General features: G+C 39.8%; 1 protein-coding gene across 9 annotated transcripts in view; it reads right to left on the reverse strand.

Annotated features, from left to right (window-relative positions):
- The window catches only part of LOC142369539 (adhesion G protein-coupled receptor L3), a 215,222-nt gene that overhangs the window by 129,271 nt on the left and 66,104 nt on the right, over positions 1-19,847 (reverse strand). For all 9 annotated transcript variants that reach the window (XM_075451891.1, XM_075451888.1, XM_075451890.1 and 6 more), the window contains one exon: positions 2,255-2,468. In XM_075451891.1, coding sequence (XP_075308006.1) covers positions 2,255-2,468 — 214 coding nt within the window. The remainder of the gene's footprint in view (positions 1-2,254; positions 2,469-19,847) is intronic.

Consider the following 19,847-nt stretch of genomic DNA (forward strand, 5'->3'; position numbering starts at 1 on the left):
CATTTAAACTCCCCTAGTAGCAATGAGAAGCTAAAAAGATGGACTTCTTCATAGTATTTTATGTTCGCTTTGGACCTGGCGATTCATTCCTGCAGGGATTTTCAGTCTGAGTGGGCGGCTAAGAGAACAAGAGAGCTACAGGGTGCATCAATTATTTGACAACATGTTTCCAAGTACCTCTTTTAACCGTCAGCTGCTTTTCACATAGCTGATTATCTAAACTCTCTGCTACCAAACGGAGAAGCAAAGAGTAATTGTTTGACAAAGCTGAAAAGCCCATTAGTATTCGCAAAAGGGGACATGTCCGATGTGGAACTAAAGGAGCTCTGGAAATAAAAAGAACTGGACATACTCTTAGCTTTGAAAATAAAGTGAGCTAGAAAAAGTCAATGTGGAGGAGCAATTTAGATAAAGTCCATCCTTTCAGAGTGCTCAAGGGTGTTTTGACCTCAAAGGAAAGAGTAACCATGCTAAGAATGATCCCAGCTCGGAGTTTTCATTCTGCTACCAATGCTGCAGTACGTCAACAAAACAGGCACGACATTCTTGCTACACTCCCCTTGGTGCTCTGCATTTCCAAAATGCAGACTACTTAGTTCAAACCCTCAAAACTTGTGTATATATTATCTTAATGTGGGCAATCAATTACACAGCAGAAGCCAAACACAGTGAGACGAAACTCTGCGTGTCCTGACGAATAGTTCTCCATGTCCTGGTTCCTGCACAACAGGGTCATAAGTCTGGAAACATGGCTCAAGTCTGGCAACAAAACTCATCAAGCAAATTTTGTTTTTACAAATAGCTGATTATGTATTCAAGTAATTTCTAATGAATATATATTTGAGTCAGAACAAATTTACAACTGGGATAGATTTGCAGGTATAAAAGGGTTTGCGTTCGAAGTCGTTTATGCATCACAGCAGTTCTCTCACCCATTTGATATGGGTCACAACTACACTGTTGATGGTTTCTCCGATCATTTTGCAACTCTCTAAATCTAGTTTTAGCAAACCTCAACCTGGCAGGTGCCAGGCCAGTCACAACACGCAGAAATATTGATATACTGTGTGTACAGTACCACATTTTCGAACATTTCCATATCCTGTGAAGTGTGTCAGATCAATGAAATGTCCCAAAGGGAGTGCATCTAATCTGATTTCAGCACACCTCAGGTGTGAGTTACAGCATCGTTCATTAGCTCCAGATTTGGTGATTATGTTTTCAAGATTTATTTTTAGAAACCATACACAGCCACTCATGTCAATTACTGAGCAGCATGAAGCAAATTTTGCACGCAAGTGTGTTCGTATTCACACATGGTAATAATCTTAACGGGAGCCCCACCATCTCCTTGCTTTTATTCTCATTTGTGGTTATCAAGAACACAGCTTGAAAAATGTGAAATACAATTAATTTCACACAAAGTATAAAATCCAAATGCAGATATATCTTAAAGTCAAACCAATAGAAATTCTCCTCACTCTGCATGTTATGGTGATATTGTGTTGCTGTGCAAAATGCACATGCGCTGTCCGCAGATTATTCTATCGGTCCCTTTGCTAAATTAAAAATGTAAAAGTCTGAGTGCATGATTTGGTTTGCATTTCATAATAAAATGGTAGCTGGCAAGAGAGGATGATGGGAAAGTGGTTTTAGGTCATGTTATATAAGCCTGGTAAAACTCTGAATGCATTATCTGTGTGCAACGTTAACACTTTGACAGGATAGATTTTTGCAACCCAAAACCAAGTAGTTTTGGAATCTAAACCTAAACAAACAGCATGTATGAGCATAAAACATTTTTAAAAAGTAAACAATGGTGTGACATGGGAGTCACAAAGGGCAAAAAAAGTGTCTCTCTACGGAAAAGCCAAATAAAAAAAGTCTTAACGCTCGACTCAAACTAGTCTTCTAAATTATAAATGAAGCTTCTGGATTTATCCCAACACCACCCTTCGTATGTCCCAATGTGGACTTTGCTGCTTGTTCATCTCCTGGCATCAAATATAACTGTGTCATCCCAGTACCAACTGCAAAAGATTTCCTGTCACTCAATGTCTAATGGATTTGATGGGTTATCAATCCTCAACAGAAAGGACATATATATGTGAATATTTCTTATCTAAAAGGAATTTCTAATTCCGTTTGAATTTTAAAATCCTAAATATATCCATTTATGCTGCGATTGTTAGTTTGTTTACCTCCATTCACATAAATATGTCAAAAAGGCTAATGCATATGTATGTGTTGTTACCTTTGAGACATGATCTTGTATGCATCTGGAAGGTAACACCGTGTGTTCTCCATCTGTGCTGGGTCTGCATCACAGATCTTGTCATCGGTGCGGCCGTAGTTGGCGCTCTCGATCATGATGACGTCTGTGCCCGGGCAGCGAAGCTCAATGGGGTAGCTCTCACATGACAGCTCCCTCCTAACCACCGCCATGGGGATGGGTGCTCGACTGAAAGCTGCAAAAAAAAGAAAAAGAAAAAAAATCATTAGCTTTTCTGCTGTCTTGAAGGGTGAAGATTTCCAGAAAAAAAAACTGCAAAAGAAACTTCATCTGGGAGGTAGGGTTAGTTGAGACCGGAATCAAAATTCTGTTTATTCCTGCAGGAAAATACCACAACAGATGGGAAGACCTGCAATCAAAAGGTCTGACACCGAGACATATTGTGAAGAGGTTATCCACCCTTGTCTTGAGAGTGTGGGCGGATGGGATGCTGGTTGTTTGGAGTGGGAGGATAAGCAATAGCACAGGGGGCCTCGAAAGGCCATAAGTTTTGGAAAGACAAGATTGACACAGATCAAACATAAGGAAATACTTTGTTTGTTTTTGGCTGTAAGAAAATAATTGGCTCATTACTCTGGCATTCAGCTGAGAAATTAGAGACAAAAATGTAGAGACAAAGAAAAGTGTGTCTCCAGCAAATTGTTCCAATTTCCCTTACGAACAGAATCAGAGGAGCTCCTGGGTTCTTTGTAATTTAAAGTGATACAATGAACTTCAGTTGGACTACACGCAGGCAGAAGGCAGAGGGTCAAGAGGTACTTTTGGCCCAAAGCCAAAGATGAGAGACAGTTTGGCTTGAAAAATGTACTGTTTACTGCAGAGCCAAAATGGCTGGGAGGGCTGTTGGACTAGTCGGTGGACGTCTCTGGGTCGCTATTTTGCTGTTCCTTTGACACAAGAGTACGCGTGCACGCCCACGAATGTCTGTGGAGACTCAGACTGGCACACGAATGAGCAAATTTGTGTCAGGCTGGGGAAGTTCAGCGTTTACAGCCGGAATAAAAAAATGAACGAGAAGGATAAACATTGGCCCCAGTCATGGTAGGGGGACTGTGGCAGTTAAAGATTTTATAAACATCCTTTCAGAAGAGAGTCTGGGCTGTGAGAGCCACAGCTACATGACGTAGAGCACAGACGGACAAAAAAAGGCCCAGGGAGTGGAAAAGAGAGAAAAATAAGTACCAGGATTAATTGTCACGTTTATCTTGGAGACATCGGAACATCTTCAGCTCTAGGGTCAAAGCACTGCAAATTGAAGGCTCCAGAACAGCTACGAAATGGACTGAACCAAAGCAAAAATAAGCTGTGTAATAAGAAATAGTGTCAGCATGGGAGCACAGACTGACTCGCCAATCCAATGCACTGAGGAAGAACAAGAAATGTGGACAAAAGGAAGGACAAATGTTCTTTTGTCATACATACTCAGTTGGAAAAAAAAAAAAAAGAAGAAGAAAAATCCATGACACCTTTGATCTAATTCTGTCTATACGTTGTGTGAAGTGGCAAATGGTTGTGTAATAAACTACTCTGCCTGAAATGTTTGGAGTGTGCAATTTTCTATCATTACTTTTTTCTCACAAACACAATCACCCTGTTGTATGACACAGTTGTGATTCAGGCGATGAAAAACTGCGTCACGTGAAAAACTGCGTCACGTGTCCCCATGTAAAAAAGCTCTTCCTGTTTCTGTTGCTTTATTAAAGTTCCACTGGCTGGTCGTGTCTAATTACATATCTTAAAACTACTAGATGCAATAATGTCAACCTGACTATTCATATAATCTCGCACTGACTGGATGATGCTGAGATCAAGGCTCTGTGGGGGACCGAGCCATCTGTTGCAGAACTCTTTGTTCTTATGCCTTCCTGATGGCATTGCATGATTGATAAGAATGTAAATATCTTGTGTGCCAAAAAAACCCTTACGCTGCATTTTGCACCATACAGAAATGGGTGAGTTAGTTGAAGCGAGGCAACAGATTTCCAGACATTTACACGATTTGAGCGAGCTGGGTGCCACTTTTTTTTCCCCTGCAAATAATCATAGAAAAAACACAAAGACAAGCACCGAGGTGAAACAACAGAAGAGGACCCTCATTATCGTGTCATTTCATTTTGTCTCATACATCATTCAAACCCCAACTCACTAAAGTGCACTTGCCATTAAAACATCACTGATTGGAATAATTATATCCAATGTGGTGATGAAAGCCACCAATTATCTTCCTCTTACTGGGAAGATTTATTCTGCCTTCTAAACAGCACTTGTGTGGATCAAACCGAACTTCTCTAAAACAATAGCTGAGAAAGGGGGTAACACAGGTTTACATGGGCAGGTGCATGTAAATGAAAAAAAAAAAAAAAAAACATAACAGACTTTCATTAATAAAGGACAAATTGCTATTGATCCTCATTTTTTTTGTGCCTGGTCTTTTTTATGAGAGCTGCCACCTAACAGAATGAAAAACAAAACAAAAAAACAGCACCAGTGAATGGTTTCTATTAAAACCCTGAATCACTCTTTGATTTACTGTCTCCTTCCAGGGTCATTAAGCTAAACCAGGGTTTCTAATCCAAAAGTTTTGATCTCATACCTTTTTTTTTTCTGATGTAAGAAAAACCCACTGACATATGATGGTTGCATTTTCAGTTTTAGACAACAAGCTGATTTAAAGGTCCAATATACAATTTAAATTACGTGTCACAGTGGAACAGCCAATTCTAAGTAAAAAACAAACCAAAACTGAAGCTGAATGTCTGTTACACAGAACATAGTGGCTCTTAATATAAAGACAGGGAGTGACTGCACTCTCTGGTAAGATCATTGTCACACTGCTGTGTCTTCATACAGCAAATGTGTGTTTGCAGCTGTATCAAAGTTAAAAATAATGCACATAAAACTTGTAAATTTCACATTTCTGAAATGAAAATAAGCTGTTGTGTTCGAAAAGATACAGGGAAAACTTTGAACTTATGACATGGCATTAAATCGAATAGCCTTAAATCTAAAAATTGAGCTGTAAAACAATGGTTTTACTTGTAGTTTCTCACTTTAACTATAAGATCTTGTAGTAATACTGCGCAGACACTCACATCATTTTGTTAAATGATAAAGAAGAACAAACATTGCATGTCTAAAACATCAAATTACTGATATTTTACGGTGTATTTTGACTCAGTGTATCTCGAGAATTTTTTTTAAAAATAAATAAATATATGCATATGTATGGTGACCAAGTATATATCAAGTATATTACAATGCAAAGAAGCCATTTTGAACTACAAAAATTGTATTTGTAAATCTGATCTACCCGTAAAAAAAAACCTTAATTCCCTTGTGGCCTCAAATTGTTTTCATTCAAACAAACAGACACTATCAAAATCTGACTTGGGAAAGTTTTGAAATATTGGATGAATGTACATCCAAACAGTGTAACACTTGAGACAAAAACTGATGCCAGCACCCTCAAAAGAAGCATTAAAAAAACATCAGAGAACATGACGCCGTCAACATCCCCTAATGCGAGAGAGTAAAAACATGCCAGTGATGTCTCAAATTACCCAGCTAGTCAACAACTGTAAGTTTAATTACATCGGTTGCTGGGGGCGGTGATTGATAGGGCTCATATTCCTTAGATACCTCAGCCGGCTCCGTGTCCCACTTGCACATATCACTGCCTACCTGCGCACATCATTGTCAGAGCCATTGAAAATCGAAATTAGCCCCATAGAAATCTTATTCGAATTCCTATGTTCTATTCACTTCATCTTGGTTTCTTCCCTCTGCAGCTAAGACTTTAGAGGTGTATTTATATGCAGAACATATACCTTTTCAGCACTGCAGATTCTCCCAGGATAATTCTTTTGACAAGTGCGCTGCTGAATATGAAAGGGGGGGGGGGGGGGGGGGGGGGTAGTAGCTGAGAGTAAGCGATGGTAATGGTCACACTGGATTGTTCCATTACTTTCACACAACATTGTTTTTCATTTCGATGTCTGCTAATTACATTCCTCACAAATGAATATTTCAGGAAATGCAGTTACTCACCAAAAAGGGCAACAGAAAGGTCAAAGAGGAAAAATGATCATTTGGAAAATGTCTCTCCCCCGCAGAGCTTTCACAATCACTCCATGGAGATGGGCTTTGGTGTTCTGATTGTGCACTTGCTAACAGTGAGAGTGAATGAGACGAAGGAGACCCTGCTGCTAAAAAGCCTAATCTGGGGTCAGTGACACTGAGCACAGACCCATTACCTTCCTTCGAACCACTAGGCACTGAAGCACAAACGGAGAGGAGTATGACATTTAAAAGTCATCCCTAGTAACAAAACAGGGGCCTTCAGGGGCTGGCTTTTTATTTCATCTCCAAGGAAAACATGTCGGCGAGAAGCAGTCAAGGTCAACCACCACACACATTTACAATGAACCTGGGTGAAAAAGACACCATGTCTTGGATAAACAGCTGTCAGGGACATGTGACAACCCCTAACAAGAGACCCTTGCTTTCAGGTCTTCAGACTTCAGCTGAAGCACATTAGATCTGACACAGCAGATAATTTCCCAATAATCATGCACTGATATGTATATGAATTGGATCCGGTAGAGGGTCATAATGTGACAGCAAGCAAACAGACTGAAACTATGACCATGGGAAAAATTCCATGGTAACTGAAGAAGACGTGTAAAGCTGCAGAGTAATTCAGCCGAACACTTATCAAGATTTAGTTTATGAGTGAGAAAGAGATTTTGGGAAGCATACGTAAGGTAAATGTTTTGATTGTGTATCTTTTTTGTACCATTTCAACACAATGTAGTGTGTGCAGATAACACTAATGACATTTGCGCATTGGCAGATGACATTAGCATTTTATGTTACTGGGTGTTGCTAGTAGTTGCAATTGTAACCAGCCAGTTTAATCCCTCACAGTCTCTGTATAAATGTTAATTAACTTGTGAATGAATTTAAGGAGACCACTTTGTTTGTTGCTGCCAGTCTATAAACACCCAAGATTGTTTGCCTCGTCAACCATTGTGTGGCCTTCATCTTTCACCAAAGCTACAAAATGAGACCCAGATAATTCACCTTTCTCCTGTGTAGCAGATGAGAACTGACAGAGTAAACTAGCGCTAACTAGCGCACATACTATTTTTTGCAAGCAGTATCAGGTGGGGATAAACGGATATAATATGGGAGTGGCAGATATCAATGTAAATTGGTAATTCACAGTAAAGAAATATCATACTTAAATCTGAACATAAAGGGTAATAATTAAGATAACTTTAAACAATCAAGACTTTACGAAATAATAATATTGTACAAAGGTAAGCATGACAAGCCTTTCACTTAGATATAAATACATAAAAAAAGCCCCCAGCCCTAGTGGACAATGCTTTCTAACTAAATTAACTACATAGCTACATGGGACGGGTGTTAGACATGCACTCTGTGTTCCCAGTACAGAGGAAAACAAATGTTAAGCCTGGGATAAACTCCTTTATTCTTAAAAAGGGGCTGAATTTCTGTAGGAGGCAGTTTAAAGTGAAAACATTATATGTGCATGTGGGAGAGAGGCTGCATTCAAACGAGCTCTGACTTCATTGAATTAATGTAAGATAGATGGAATAGAGAGACGGAGATGGTGAAGGAGCTGATTCAACAGATCAAATGTCTCGTTTTCCTCCGAGAATCACCAGATGGGTCCGGCCCCCAGAGCTAGTGATTAATTAGCACATGAATCTGGACCCAGTTATTTGATTAGGTCAATGGGAACCTGTCACACCAACTTCTTAGTTTGCAACAAATGACAACTGGTGGGCGGTGGAGGGCTGGAGTTAGTTTCTTCCAAGACTACAAAGCATCAAGGGGTAGAAGACATGGGGGAAAAAAGAAGAGAAAAAAAAAAGTGTTTTTTTTCTTTAATGCATGAGGGTGTATTTATCTTGAAGTGAGATACAGTTCAGGCAAATTTTTCTACCAAATAAATTACGTTTATACATGTCCTGAGGCAGGCAAATCTCAAAGGCTTTTTACATAGAGTGCAAAATTATCCAGGAACTGAACTGTCAAAGCACTCTGCAGATCGAGCGTTTAAGAGAACAGCATCAATAAAACAATGTCTCTGCTGAATCTGAAAAAAAGCGAATCTCGGAAACTGGTTCATTTGCTTTTGCCTCTCCTTGCAAAGACGCTCGTACAACTTCTGGGGAAAAAAAAGTTTAAAAGCTTGAAGAATACACCAACTAATCCTCTTTACACGAGCAGGTGCACCTTGATGACAGATGACACCTTTGTAATGATAAATTCATGAGCCGACAAGAATAAAGATTCATGTCAGACTTTTCAAATCTGCCTGATGGCTTTTGACACTCTGACCAATTATGCTGCTAAGCATAATTAGCATTACTCATTGTGACAGGATCCAGATACCCATTCACCACACGGAATGAGCGGGCCATTTGTTTTACTTCAACCTGCATTCGCTGACACACATTTGAATGCATTAATTGGCAGCACACCACGCATTCGCAAATTCCAGCAGCGGGGAAAGACTGATGGTGGGTTTTTGCAGGGCGGCAATGTGCAAGTTCGAATTTCAAACCGTCAGTCAAAGTCGCCGTGATGCCTGGAAGGAAATTAGCTCGTCAGTGTTAACAAATTTGCACAGAGGGATATAGAGATAGAGATGCAGTGTAGTTGTAATAAACTACTGCACCTTCGTGAATCGGGCTTCTTGGAGCGAGTATCCCTTTTTTTTTTTTTTTCCCCTTTGAAACGCTGCCTGAAACATTTATCTGAAGAAATCCACAAGATAGCAGAGAGCTGTTATTGCTGTCCTACTGCAACCAAGTATCAGCATAGTTAAAGTTAATAACTGTGAAAGTTAATAAATTGGTCAATTTAAGTGGAGAGGAATCTGCAGAGCACAGCAACTTCCTTCCCTCTGTGATATACTTCCAGTCGGCAAATACCTCGTATTTGCAGATACACGAGCAACAAATACAAGTACCTCGCCTTCTCTCCATAAAGACTTGATTCACATGCTTAAAACACAGAGGTGAAGTATCTCTCCATCCAGCAAGCGCATCCGTTTAATTAATCACCACTTAATTTCATTAAGTGTATTAGCATGAAGAGAAGGGAGGCAAGTGTCCCATCAAGGTCTTGGGTTAAAACAAACTTTGGTGTGCAAATAACAACAGTACATCAAATCCACTAAAGTTGAAGAGAACATAGTTCAAGGTGAAGATGAGCTGCATTCTTTCAAACTTCCTTTCTTTATTTTAAGTTTTATCTATGAGCAAATGCAGAATAATTCCCAATTTTTCTTTCCAATGTATAATCAAGCCAGAGAAGCAAGTGTTGTTTTGTATCAGCAAAGTGGTGCACTGTCAGATGGTCCTGGCCAGAGGTGAGTCTGTGCAGCAGGCTGCTGCCGTGCCAGCGGCTCGTGACTGCGAGCTGGGCTTTGTTCAGCTCCCATCATGTCTGACATCGTTTTGCTATTTCCTCCTCTTTCACTGCCTCTGCCCCTCCTCTTGCTGCTTCTCCCTCTGTCCTGTAACCCACCCACATGTGCCGGCATCACTCAAGGGAACAACTCAGCCAAGACTAATGCACCTTGGCCCCCACCTACTGTAGAGAGCCTCCTAGGCTCAAATGCGCACAAACACGTAGGAGATACACACACACACAGACACACACACACACACACATACAAACACAGCTCCCAGAGCAGACATGATTCAACATGCCCCTTTAGTAACACATGCCCTGATAGTAATTGAGGTCAAAGAGAAGAAACAACAGGCTGATTTTTGTCTTGTGTGTGAAGAAAAGAGGTCTTTTCCTCACTCTTCTTTTGCTACACAAAATCCAATGGAATGGCCTTGGAGCATTCTGGAGGCAATAGGTCCAGCGACATGAACTGGGGTAAATTGCATGCAACTGTGCTAAAGTGGAAGTACAAGTGGCCCAAAAAAAAATAATCTGTATAAAAAAATATAAAGAAAAACAAGCATATGTTCTAAAACATCCATAAATTTGTTTTAATTGTGAGTACACTTCATACCCTAACACAATTTAATACAATAATGTGTGTGGGGTGTTTTTTACTCTTAAAAGTACTCTTAAACACATCCCTTATACAAGCCTTTTAATATGTTGGTTGGATTGCATCCAAAGTAAAGCATTCTAATTAGTATCAACTATAAATACTAATTTCTAAGTGTATGCATTTTGATTTGTGCATAAAATCTTGGTTTTCCAAAGCCGTTAAAAAAGCCTTCACGAATCAAATCCTGTAAGCTTCCAAGCCTATGAAGAAACAAGACATGACGTTTAAAGATGCATAATTTTGCTGCAAGGCTCACATTGTATCAGGCTTGAGAGCTAAAAGCGTGCAACACGGTGCATCAAATCTGAATGGGTAAAATAAATGTCAAGAATCCCATATTTGATCACTAAAATGCTGAAAAAGGTATTGCGATTAACCTAAAAGAATTAAAAAAAAAAGAAGAAGAAGAAAAAGAAAGTTCCCCAAAACTACACTCACGTCTAGTGCATGAATAAAAATACATTATGTGAAATGCGTTTATCATGCCAAATTACGATAATTACAGCATCAACTTTGTACCGTTTTTGTGACATTTTAATTTGTTTCACACTGTAATTAACAAATCATCTAATGGTAAACAAAGCAGATTGAAGCGCTCACATTGAAAAGAGTAATACGTGTAAGCTTGCTTTGCATTTATTCGGTTATCAGACTTTTTTTTAAAGAAACCCATCGGCACATACGCCACAGTTGAGCATACTGTCCCTGTATATCTCCCGCTTTACTTTCGAAAACACCATTCATTTAAACACTTCAGTGCACTTCATTCATCACCATAGCAACCCACAGTATTGTAGAGGGTCCTTTCACATAAAATATAGCACAAACCAATGACAGAATACTTAGAAAATGTGTTCTCTTGTAATGAAATGGAAACCAGGCAATATCAGTGTCTGAATGGATCCCTGGGGCTCGACTTATTATAGCTGTATTAATAGTGCAATACTGAGAGCAAATGGAGCTGAACTCCAACACTAACACACTGGCCACCAGGTTAGTGCCACGGCAGCTGTCACAACAAAACCGATAATGACTTCCTGCTTTTGACTCAAACTGATTTGTGTGTCTGTTGATCATGGTGGTGAACAAAAAAAAAAAGAATAAATAAAAAAAAAAATCATACTCGAGTCCATTTGGTTGACATGAGAGCAAAATGAACACCACCAACACACCACTTCAGCTGTGCACAACAGCCAGTAATTTGATGTGGCCTGATAAAAAAGAAAAATCATTTTTCCCCCACTTGAAACAGGCAGAAAGACAGCAAAACATTTTACATAAAACAGCATATTGGATGTTAATGAAATCTCGGGAGGAAATTTCCTTCAATGTTTTCGTGGCCTTATTTGGAGTTTATGTTTCTGGGAAGCAAGGATGGGAATATTTCCATTCCTTGCCATTTGAAGACGAATACAGGAAATTGAAGTGCTCCCTCACAGCCTCCCTGTGTGAACTTGTTTGTGTTCCATTCTATCAAAAGTATCCTCATATTAGGACCCAACTCTTTGAATTACATTGTGCTAAAATGTTTTCTGCGGAAGAGCACCTTTGGATATGAACTGGAGCCAGTTCTCTTTCTTACTCTCCCGTGAGTGCAGTTTTTAGAGCGGTTTAATATCCAAGGGCAAAAAAGCATGAATTAATACCAATTAAAGCTTAGTGCAGCAGTGTTTACTTACATAATGAAGAACAAGAAACTATTTCAATGACAAAATTTAAATGTAATGTCATGCATACTGCATGCATCTGTTATGTTTACTGGTTAACAAAAATGTTACCTCATTTTGTAAGAATTCAATGGGTGGTGCAATTTAATGTAAAGGATGGCATCAGCAGATTAAAAGCTGTACCTAATACCAGCTAGCTTCTTTTGTCACCCCCCTTGTGATTTGTTCATTCTTACATGAGTGCTTGTGTTTACTTATATGTGCTTCAATATATCATCCAAAAGGTGCTTCTCCCTTGGGATTGTTGCTGACACACACCTACAAGCACGGAATGTGATGGATGTCAGGGATGACAATTTTTCAATCAAAGCCCCCCTTCTTGTTCTGATCCACCTCACCCGAGCACAGATTAAATCGTATGTCCTTTCATAGTGTGCCAGCCTGTCCAGAAGGATAGCAGAGAGGCTTTTTCAGCGGGGTCATAGTGCCTAAAGACCTTATTGTGCTAGACTGCAGCAAAGCTAAATGGTTAGCTGTGACATGCTGTAGCAAAACACGCATAGGAGAGGAAAAGGGGCCGTGTGGTAGACATTGTTGTAGAAATCGATTTGCGAAGAAAGAAAACGTAACAAGAGAGAAATTTGCTAAATGTAAGGACAAGAGAGGAGACAAAGAGAACTAGTGCTGGAGATGGATGCAAAAAGTGATTCCTTAACCACCCACAGACTGAAGTAATCACATTCCGCATGTATGCAATGAAGACATTGCTGCTGAAATTAGCCTGGGTGGCTACGCTACATCTAAGACACAGCAAAGATGATCTCCTTTGATCGTCTTTTCCTCTCCATTCAGTATGACAGGTATCAGACGAGGGGTTATTGTGCGGAGATAATGAACACTGAATATGTATGAAGCAACATGTACGTGGTTCTCACGCATCAAGTCATCTGGCTACAACTCTTACATGCGGCATATTGGAATCTGACATCAAGCACAAGAAACGCTGTGGCGGGGAATGCGAGATTTGGGGCAAAACAAGCCATGCATGGTTTCTCACAAGCAGGTGTGGAGATGTGATGTGCGATACAATGTCACATTGAGGAAGGCTGACACCTCAAATAACAACTAATTTATTTTGTAAATCTGTTCCTGGGAAACGTAAGCTTCAGTGGCTGCATATATTATTTAAAACAACTGCTGCAAACAACTGCAAGACTCTCTAAAACATGCACAACGATCATCAAACTGAGTCAACAAGATAAAGTTTGCTCAAATATTCAGAAATGCAGCAAAGTGAGAAAAATACATTAGTGGACATGATTCATAAGGGTACATACCTACACTTGGCATGGGGTGGGACCTGCTGTGTTTCGTGACACCTTGAGAAATGTTAAATGCAATGTGAAATTGCTTTTAATGCTTTATGCCTATAGTACTGTGCAAAAGTTTTGAGCCATCCCTCATACTGCCAGAAAATGAAAAATAGGGGCTATAATTCATTGAAACGTGCAAAAATAAGTGGAAATACAGTATACAAGGCACAAACAGAGTTAATGCAATTCTAACAAGTTAGATGGTAAATATTTGCTATTACCATCCTTGTTCTTCAACATTGCCTGAACCCTCTTAGACGAGCTTTCTTGTAATTTCTTTAAAGCTGTCTTTGGGAATAGTTCTCCAGACTTGTTGAAGGACCTTCCAAAACTCCTAACCCATCAGTGGGGTCCCTCAAATAAGGTCACAAGATTCGCTGTTGTTGTCGTGAGATGATTAAATGGATAAGAATGAAGGCAATACATAGATCTGCCGTTACTGCTGCTGTGAAAAATGCTTTCCTGAGTTTTAAAAAAAGATAAACTAATTATTGAAGATTAGCCGGATGCAACTCTTGGTTTCATTGCAACAAGGGGAATAAATCATTTCTTAAAAAAGGCTACTAAACGTTTGTAAGCCCTCAGCGCCTGTTGACTTCAACAGATTTTGTAAGAGATTAAAAGGTACTCACACTCCCATGTGGCTAATTTACGAAAAATGTGTCACATGACAGCTTGGGATTTAAATCATAATCTCCCAGTTATAGGGTGGTCCTTGTGATTTCCACCATGAGCACAATACAAAATTCTCTCCACTGATCGCACAGAGCTGACATGCAGCTGAGAAACATCTGCATTGGGACTATAAAAATGGCTTGCCATATTGCATGATGCTGTTGCCTGCTGTGGAGTGACATCGCTCACTCTGCGTCTCTGGTTTCAACCCCTCTCCTAAGTCCATCTCATTGCAGAGAAAGAACTCTATTATCACAGTGAAAGAGGATCTGCCTTTAACCCCCCCCCCCCCCCAAGTCTTCCCATCACCAAATGAGGGCCAGTGATCACAGAGGCAGAGTGTGTCTGTGTGAGTGTGTTAATACATGTGTGGAAGGTGGAAGGAAAGTGGGAGCGCACCATTGGGGAATGTGCACCTGCAATTTTTCTCATTTGACACAGTTGGTCTTTTGTAAGGTTTCAGCCACAGGGAGATGTCTGCGAAAAGTTATGGCGCCCGTGCTGTACTTCAACCTCCGAGAAGATACATCTTCCATGTGGTATTCTACATCCAAGCTCAGAATATGTCAATGTCTCCAATCAGCAGAAAGCATATTCAACACAGTTTGACTCAACACGAGCCAGTGTTATTGTTTGAGAGCCATTGGATCTAAATAGTTGGAGTTTGAAACGAGCTACACTGTAATGAATTTCTGTAAATTCACACAGTGTTTACAGCAACATGTTACAGTTTTAGGATATATAAAAGTAAAGAAAATAAAGGAAATGTTCACAAGAAAAAAAAAAAAAAAAAACAGCCGTTTCTTATTTTTTATCGCATTATCAATGTATCGACTACAATATTTTCCAGAAAAAAATGTTAATTTCACTAATATCTTCACTGTATTTCAGCAGGTATTCTGCAGAACTAATATTAGACAAAAATTAGGAACGGTCTGAAATAATCCATAGCTAAGAGGTTGCTCATAAATTAGAGAAGATTTCTGTACCAAAATCAATATCAAATCCAGAGCATGTAGCGGTTGAGCTAATCCATGCCACCCCACATGGCAATATTTATAGAAAATGAGTGGCGTGAACAACAGAGTACCTTTGAACTAAACACGGAGACGATGCTTTCAGTTTCTATGCACCATATATATGGAACAAACTCTTAGATAACTGCAGGTCTGCATCACCTTTTGCTTCTTAAGATCTTAAAATCTCAAACCTTAAGACTTGCCTATATACCACAGCATTTTAATAATTGATCTAATCAAATTGAAGGACTTTGATTCATAACTTTCACCGCATTGTACCTCTCTCTCTGTTTCACTTTTATAAATTATGTTCTTAGGGCTTTTATGTTCGATGTAAATCACTTTGAATCACTTTGTTGTTTAATTGTGCTATATGAAATAAATTATCCTTGCCTTAGCAGTGATCATAATTTCTTCATCTTGTTTCTTGGTTTCTGTCATGTAAGGGAATGTGAGGACACTTAAATCAAACAATCATCCAACCATGCCCTTCTTTAGATCTGGAGTTCCCTGCAGCTTGTTTGAATAGTTTTATCTTCTTAATTTTGCTTCAGAATCCACAGCTGTCTGACTGCTTGTGAACTCTTCCCATGACTCTTTTTTTCTCCCGATCTCAGCATATATTTTGTTTCATACTGGAATCTAATAACTGAACAACAATCTAAAATAAGGCCCCGTTTGTAACAAACCAGAATTATGCTTTGAGCAGAGGTCCAGGGGATGCATCAAAGAGTACTTTTGTCCAGGATATCAGTGATCTGTGGTCTACACAGACAACTCCTCCCATGACTAACAGATGTGGTGCAAGACTGAGAGCAAAATGTGACCTTGTGAGCCTTGATGTTGTACATCTGCAGAGGACTGGTGTGGAACACTAAGGAAGATTCGTGTCTCAATGTGTGGGAGGGATTGAGAGAAGAAAGATAAAGTAAGGGAGTGGGAGAGTGTATGTCTGCATATGCTGTATGCGAGCTACAAAGAAATACATAAACTAGAGTGTATTTTCCATCCAGTGTAAGAACTGTAAGCTTGACCTTGGCAGTTTTCCCAAACAGGGAGGCCATGCTGAGCATCTACCATTACTCTCAGGCTATCCATTCCTCTCTCTGCTTCCTTTTATTTTAATGAGAGCACAATTAATAAGGAAATGGACCAGCTTCCCAAAGGAGGCTCGTTCCTCAACAATGGATGCCTTCTTTTGTCAATAGCTGTATTGAATTCCTCTAGTGGGCCACTGGGCCATGTTGAAGGCCATCTTTAGTATCGCCCCACCCACCCTCACACGACTGTCTCCCAGTTTGATTCTCCTCCTTCTCCTCCTCAAAGTCTCATGGGCTAATCTGCGCCACAGGATCATCTGATACCCCTTAGCGTTTCCTCGAAATGCAGACTTTACAATTCTTCATATTGATTCTCTGAGGCTGAATCGCCAGTTAGCATGCATGCTTGGTTTATTCAATGACAAAGCTGAGGGACAAGAGAACAGGGCCCCACACCATCTTCCCCATAATTGGCTTGTTGCATCTGCATTGAACTTTAGTTCAAGGCAAAGAAAAGTATCAGATCCATGTGTGTGAATACATTGAAATGAATCCTGATAGGTCTTGTGCTGCATAAGGAGAAAAATGAGATCAAAAGGAACAGTAACTAATTAATCCTTCATTTTTTTTTCTAAATCATTCCCCTTTGTTGGTCAAATAAAAGTGATATCGCTTCATCCCATCCTCCGCGTTGAACAAAAGTAGGCACCTGTACTTTCCTTTGAATTTGTTTGATGTTCTCAATTGCTCCTAGAGGGCGGAACAAAAGCGAACATGCCTAACACACCACAGAATTATCATCAAGACAGAGATTTCAGGCAGAAAACCAATTCTGATTGTACAATACTGTACATGCATAACTGGTTTTCATTTGCATGACTGTCGTCCTGCTCTAGTGTCAAGGAGCCTTTATGCTAATGTTTCATCAACAGAAAGTGCCAGTGTATCTGAGCTGGGGTAAAGGGAACAGCCCTTCTCTGTTTGCTGTTGTGTGGCCCTTTAAGCAACACATTGCATAAGCTGAAATCAACATTCACAGGCTCCCAGAGAGCTTCCATTGAAACAAGACCTGCATGTCTCAGTGTCACAGACCAATGCCAAAAACACTACAAGATGATCAATAGTCTCCTTGATGTGAGATAGACTCAGATAGAATGAGGTTGCACGACAAACAGACTGCTAAATAGATAACTAGCTACCTTCAAGCAAGATAGAAGCAGAAATAGTTGTCAGACAGTTGTAGAATTGATTTTCAAGTCCACACGGGGGCTCGCCCTAAGCTATAGCTTTCATCTTTTAACCCCATACCTGCTAGATGTTCCCTACAGTCCAAAAGTACAGCTCCTCTGACTAATACAAAGTCTGCCCCTTTCATATCTGAATTATTAAAAACAACTACTATTTAGTTAGGCTATTTAGTGTCAATCTTCACCAAATTTTCATATCTTTTTCCACATTACTTCCTGTCAAACTTGAATCAATATGTTGGGGAAATTCCAAATATTACGGCCATGGGAAAAATATTCATCAAATTACAGACACTTATATAAGAGGTGGGTCAAGATTGAAGCATAAATAATTAAGTTAATGGATTATACAACACTACTTTAAAAATGCCTTGCTTATCATTTCTGTTTATGGGGACACATGTGTACTTGATGTATCTGGCAGTGTTCAGCTAAGAACACTTCATCAGAATTTTCTTTAGATACAAGGACCCATTTCCATCATTTATCATTAATAATGTAAACTTTAAGATAAATCCTCAGCAGTCTTAAGTTGATTTAATTGAATCACCTTTCACTTAAAACTGAAACTTTGTATAAGTACAAAATGTGCTTTGTTCGAAAGAAATGAGCTCCTGGACTTCAGAGTAGCCTTCCCAAAGGTATCCAGCTGGCTCCAGCTTTCTTTCTTTGGATTTCTTACCTTCTATTCTTGCATGTCCTCCCCCTCTCCTTTTCCAGTGGAATATTGTTTTCATCCTTTTCTACTGTAACTATACCTGAAACAAACTTTCTTCATTGCTTTCAAAAGTTAGAAATGACTCTGTAGGTCCAGTCATATAAATATTTTATTATGATGATTATAGAGTTGGTGGCTAGCTACATACGGTACCTACTAATTATGCAATGCAAAGACTATCAAGAGTAAGCAACTAATGCTACCTTTGGCAACGGATATTACGTAAACAGACTGACCCAAAGTTCACCTGAATCTATTTAAAAGAACATGCATGTGTGCCATTTGTGTGAGTAAAGTGTCAGTTTGACCCCTCTCCAGTTGCACATCTGCTTTAGTAAACTCACAATATGTTGCCTTAAGCCATGAAATTACATCAGCAATCTTCAAAGTGTTCAACTGTGTCCTCAAGTCTGTTGGGTGAACACAGGCTAACTTAAGAGTAGAGATAGAGTATCAAATTGGCTTTGATCTGTGGTACGCCGTATTGTAAGTTTCTTCCTTTTATTTTCATACATTGGGACTGAGATAATAAATCTAATTTTCTGAGAGAGAGGAAAGCAACCACCAAAAGATTAAACTGATCAACTGATGTTATGTGCAACATGTGTTTTAAATAAGAGATTCTAATCTGATTGATTAGCTAAATGTATACAGCATGGCCTTGAGGCATGTTTAAATCATGGGCCGCTGCAGTACGAATACATTATGTGGGTGGATGGGACGGTCTCACCATGCTGCCCTGACACCCATGATTGTAAAACGTGGAAACGTTAAGGGTTTGGGGAGTGCAATCCTTCCAAGTTGATAGATTTGCATATACACAGTCGTCTCTAATATCACAACATGTAACCACAGCCTGTTCTGTCCCAGCAGTGAATATGCCATCAAAATGGAAACATGTCCCACATTGCCACATATATTTCACCAGTGAAGGATAAGAAGCATTTGCAGATCGGATAGATTTTACAACGTGGCTTGGGAGGAGAAAAAAGTAATTAATTTCACAATTCGAGCAAAGCAGAGGTAGCATCACTGTCTCTCTGCGTGGTTTCTGTTTGCCCTTCCTGCTCCTCACATTCCGCCCACACCCTAAATTACTGCCTGACCCCTGCTGTTATGCAGTGTGGGAAACCCTGTGGTATTGTACGCCCACCATTTTTGCTCTGTGAGCTGGTCTGCAGGGTTACTTAGCGATTCTCTCTCCAGCCTTCCAGACACTACAAACAGACACGTGCACCGCACTCACGCGCACATTATGCAGTCTAATGTAAACTAACATCTACTGCCACTTGACCTTGCTGTCGATATCCGTCCTCATTAAACACCATTCAGCCAGCCGCAGGTCCACTTTAAATGGCATCATTCAGCGCTTTCCAAATTATGCCTTTGCATCCACGGTGAGTCTAATTTATTTATTTGGAAGATATACACAGGTGGCAGTAGGGACACCTATAAAACATGCAGGGGTATTTAACCCCACCCCACTGTTCTTAATCTTACTGTCATTCATTCCTGTTGGTTCGCGAGTTCTGACAGCAATTTGGCATCGTCGACCAGTCGCTATGGATGCCGTGAGCAGCAAAGGCCATTGTTTTATTCCCCATATCAAGCAGGTATTGATTTTTCACTCATTACAGAGGGACATAAAAAGAAAAGGGGATGTTTGAGCGCCGTGCCAAATACCACACAAACTATAACTGAA

This window comes from Odontesthes bonariensis, chromosome 19, assembly GCF_027942865.1.
Source record: "Odontesthes bonariensis isolate fOdoBon6 chromosome 19, fOdoBon6.hap1, whole genome shotgun sequence".
Taxonomy (NCBI): Eukaryota; Metazoa; Chordata; class Actinopteri; order Atheriniformes; family Atherinopsidae; genus Odontesthes; species Odontesthes bonariensis.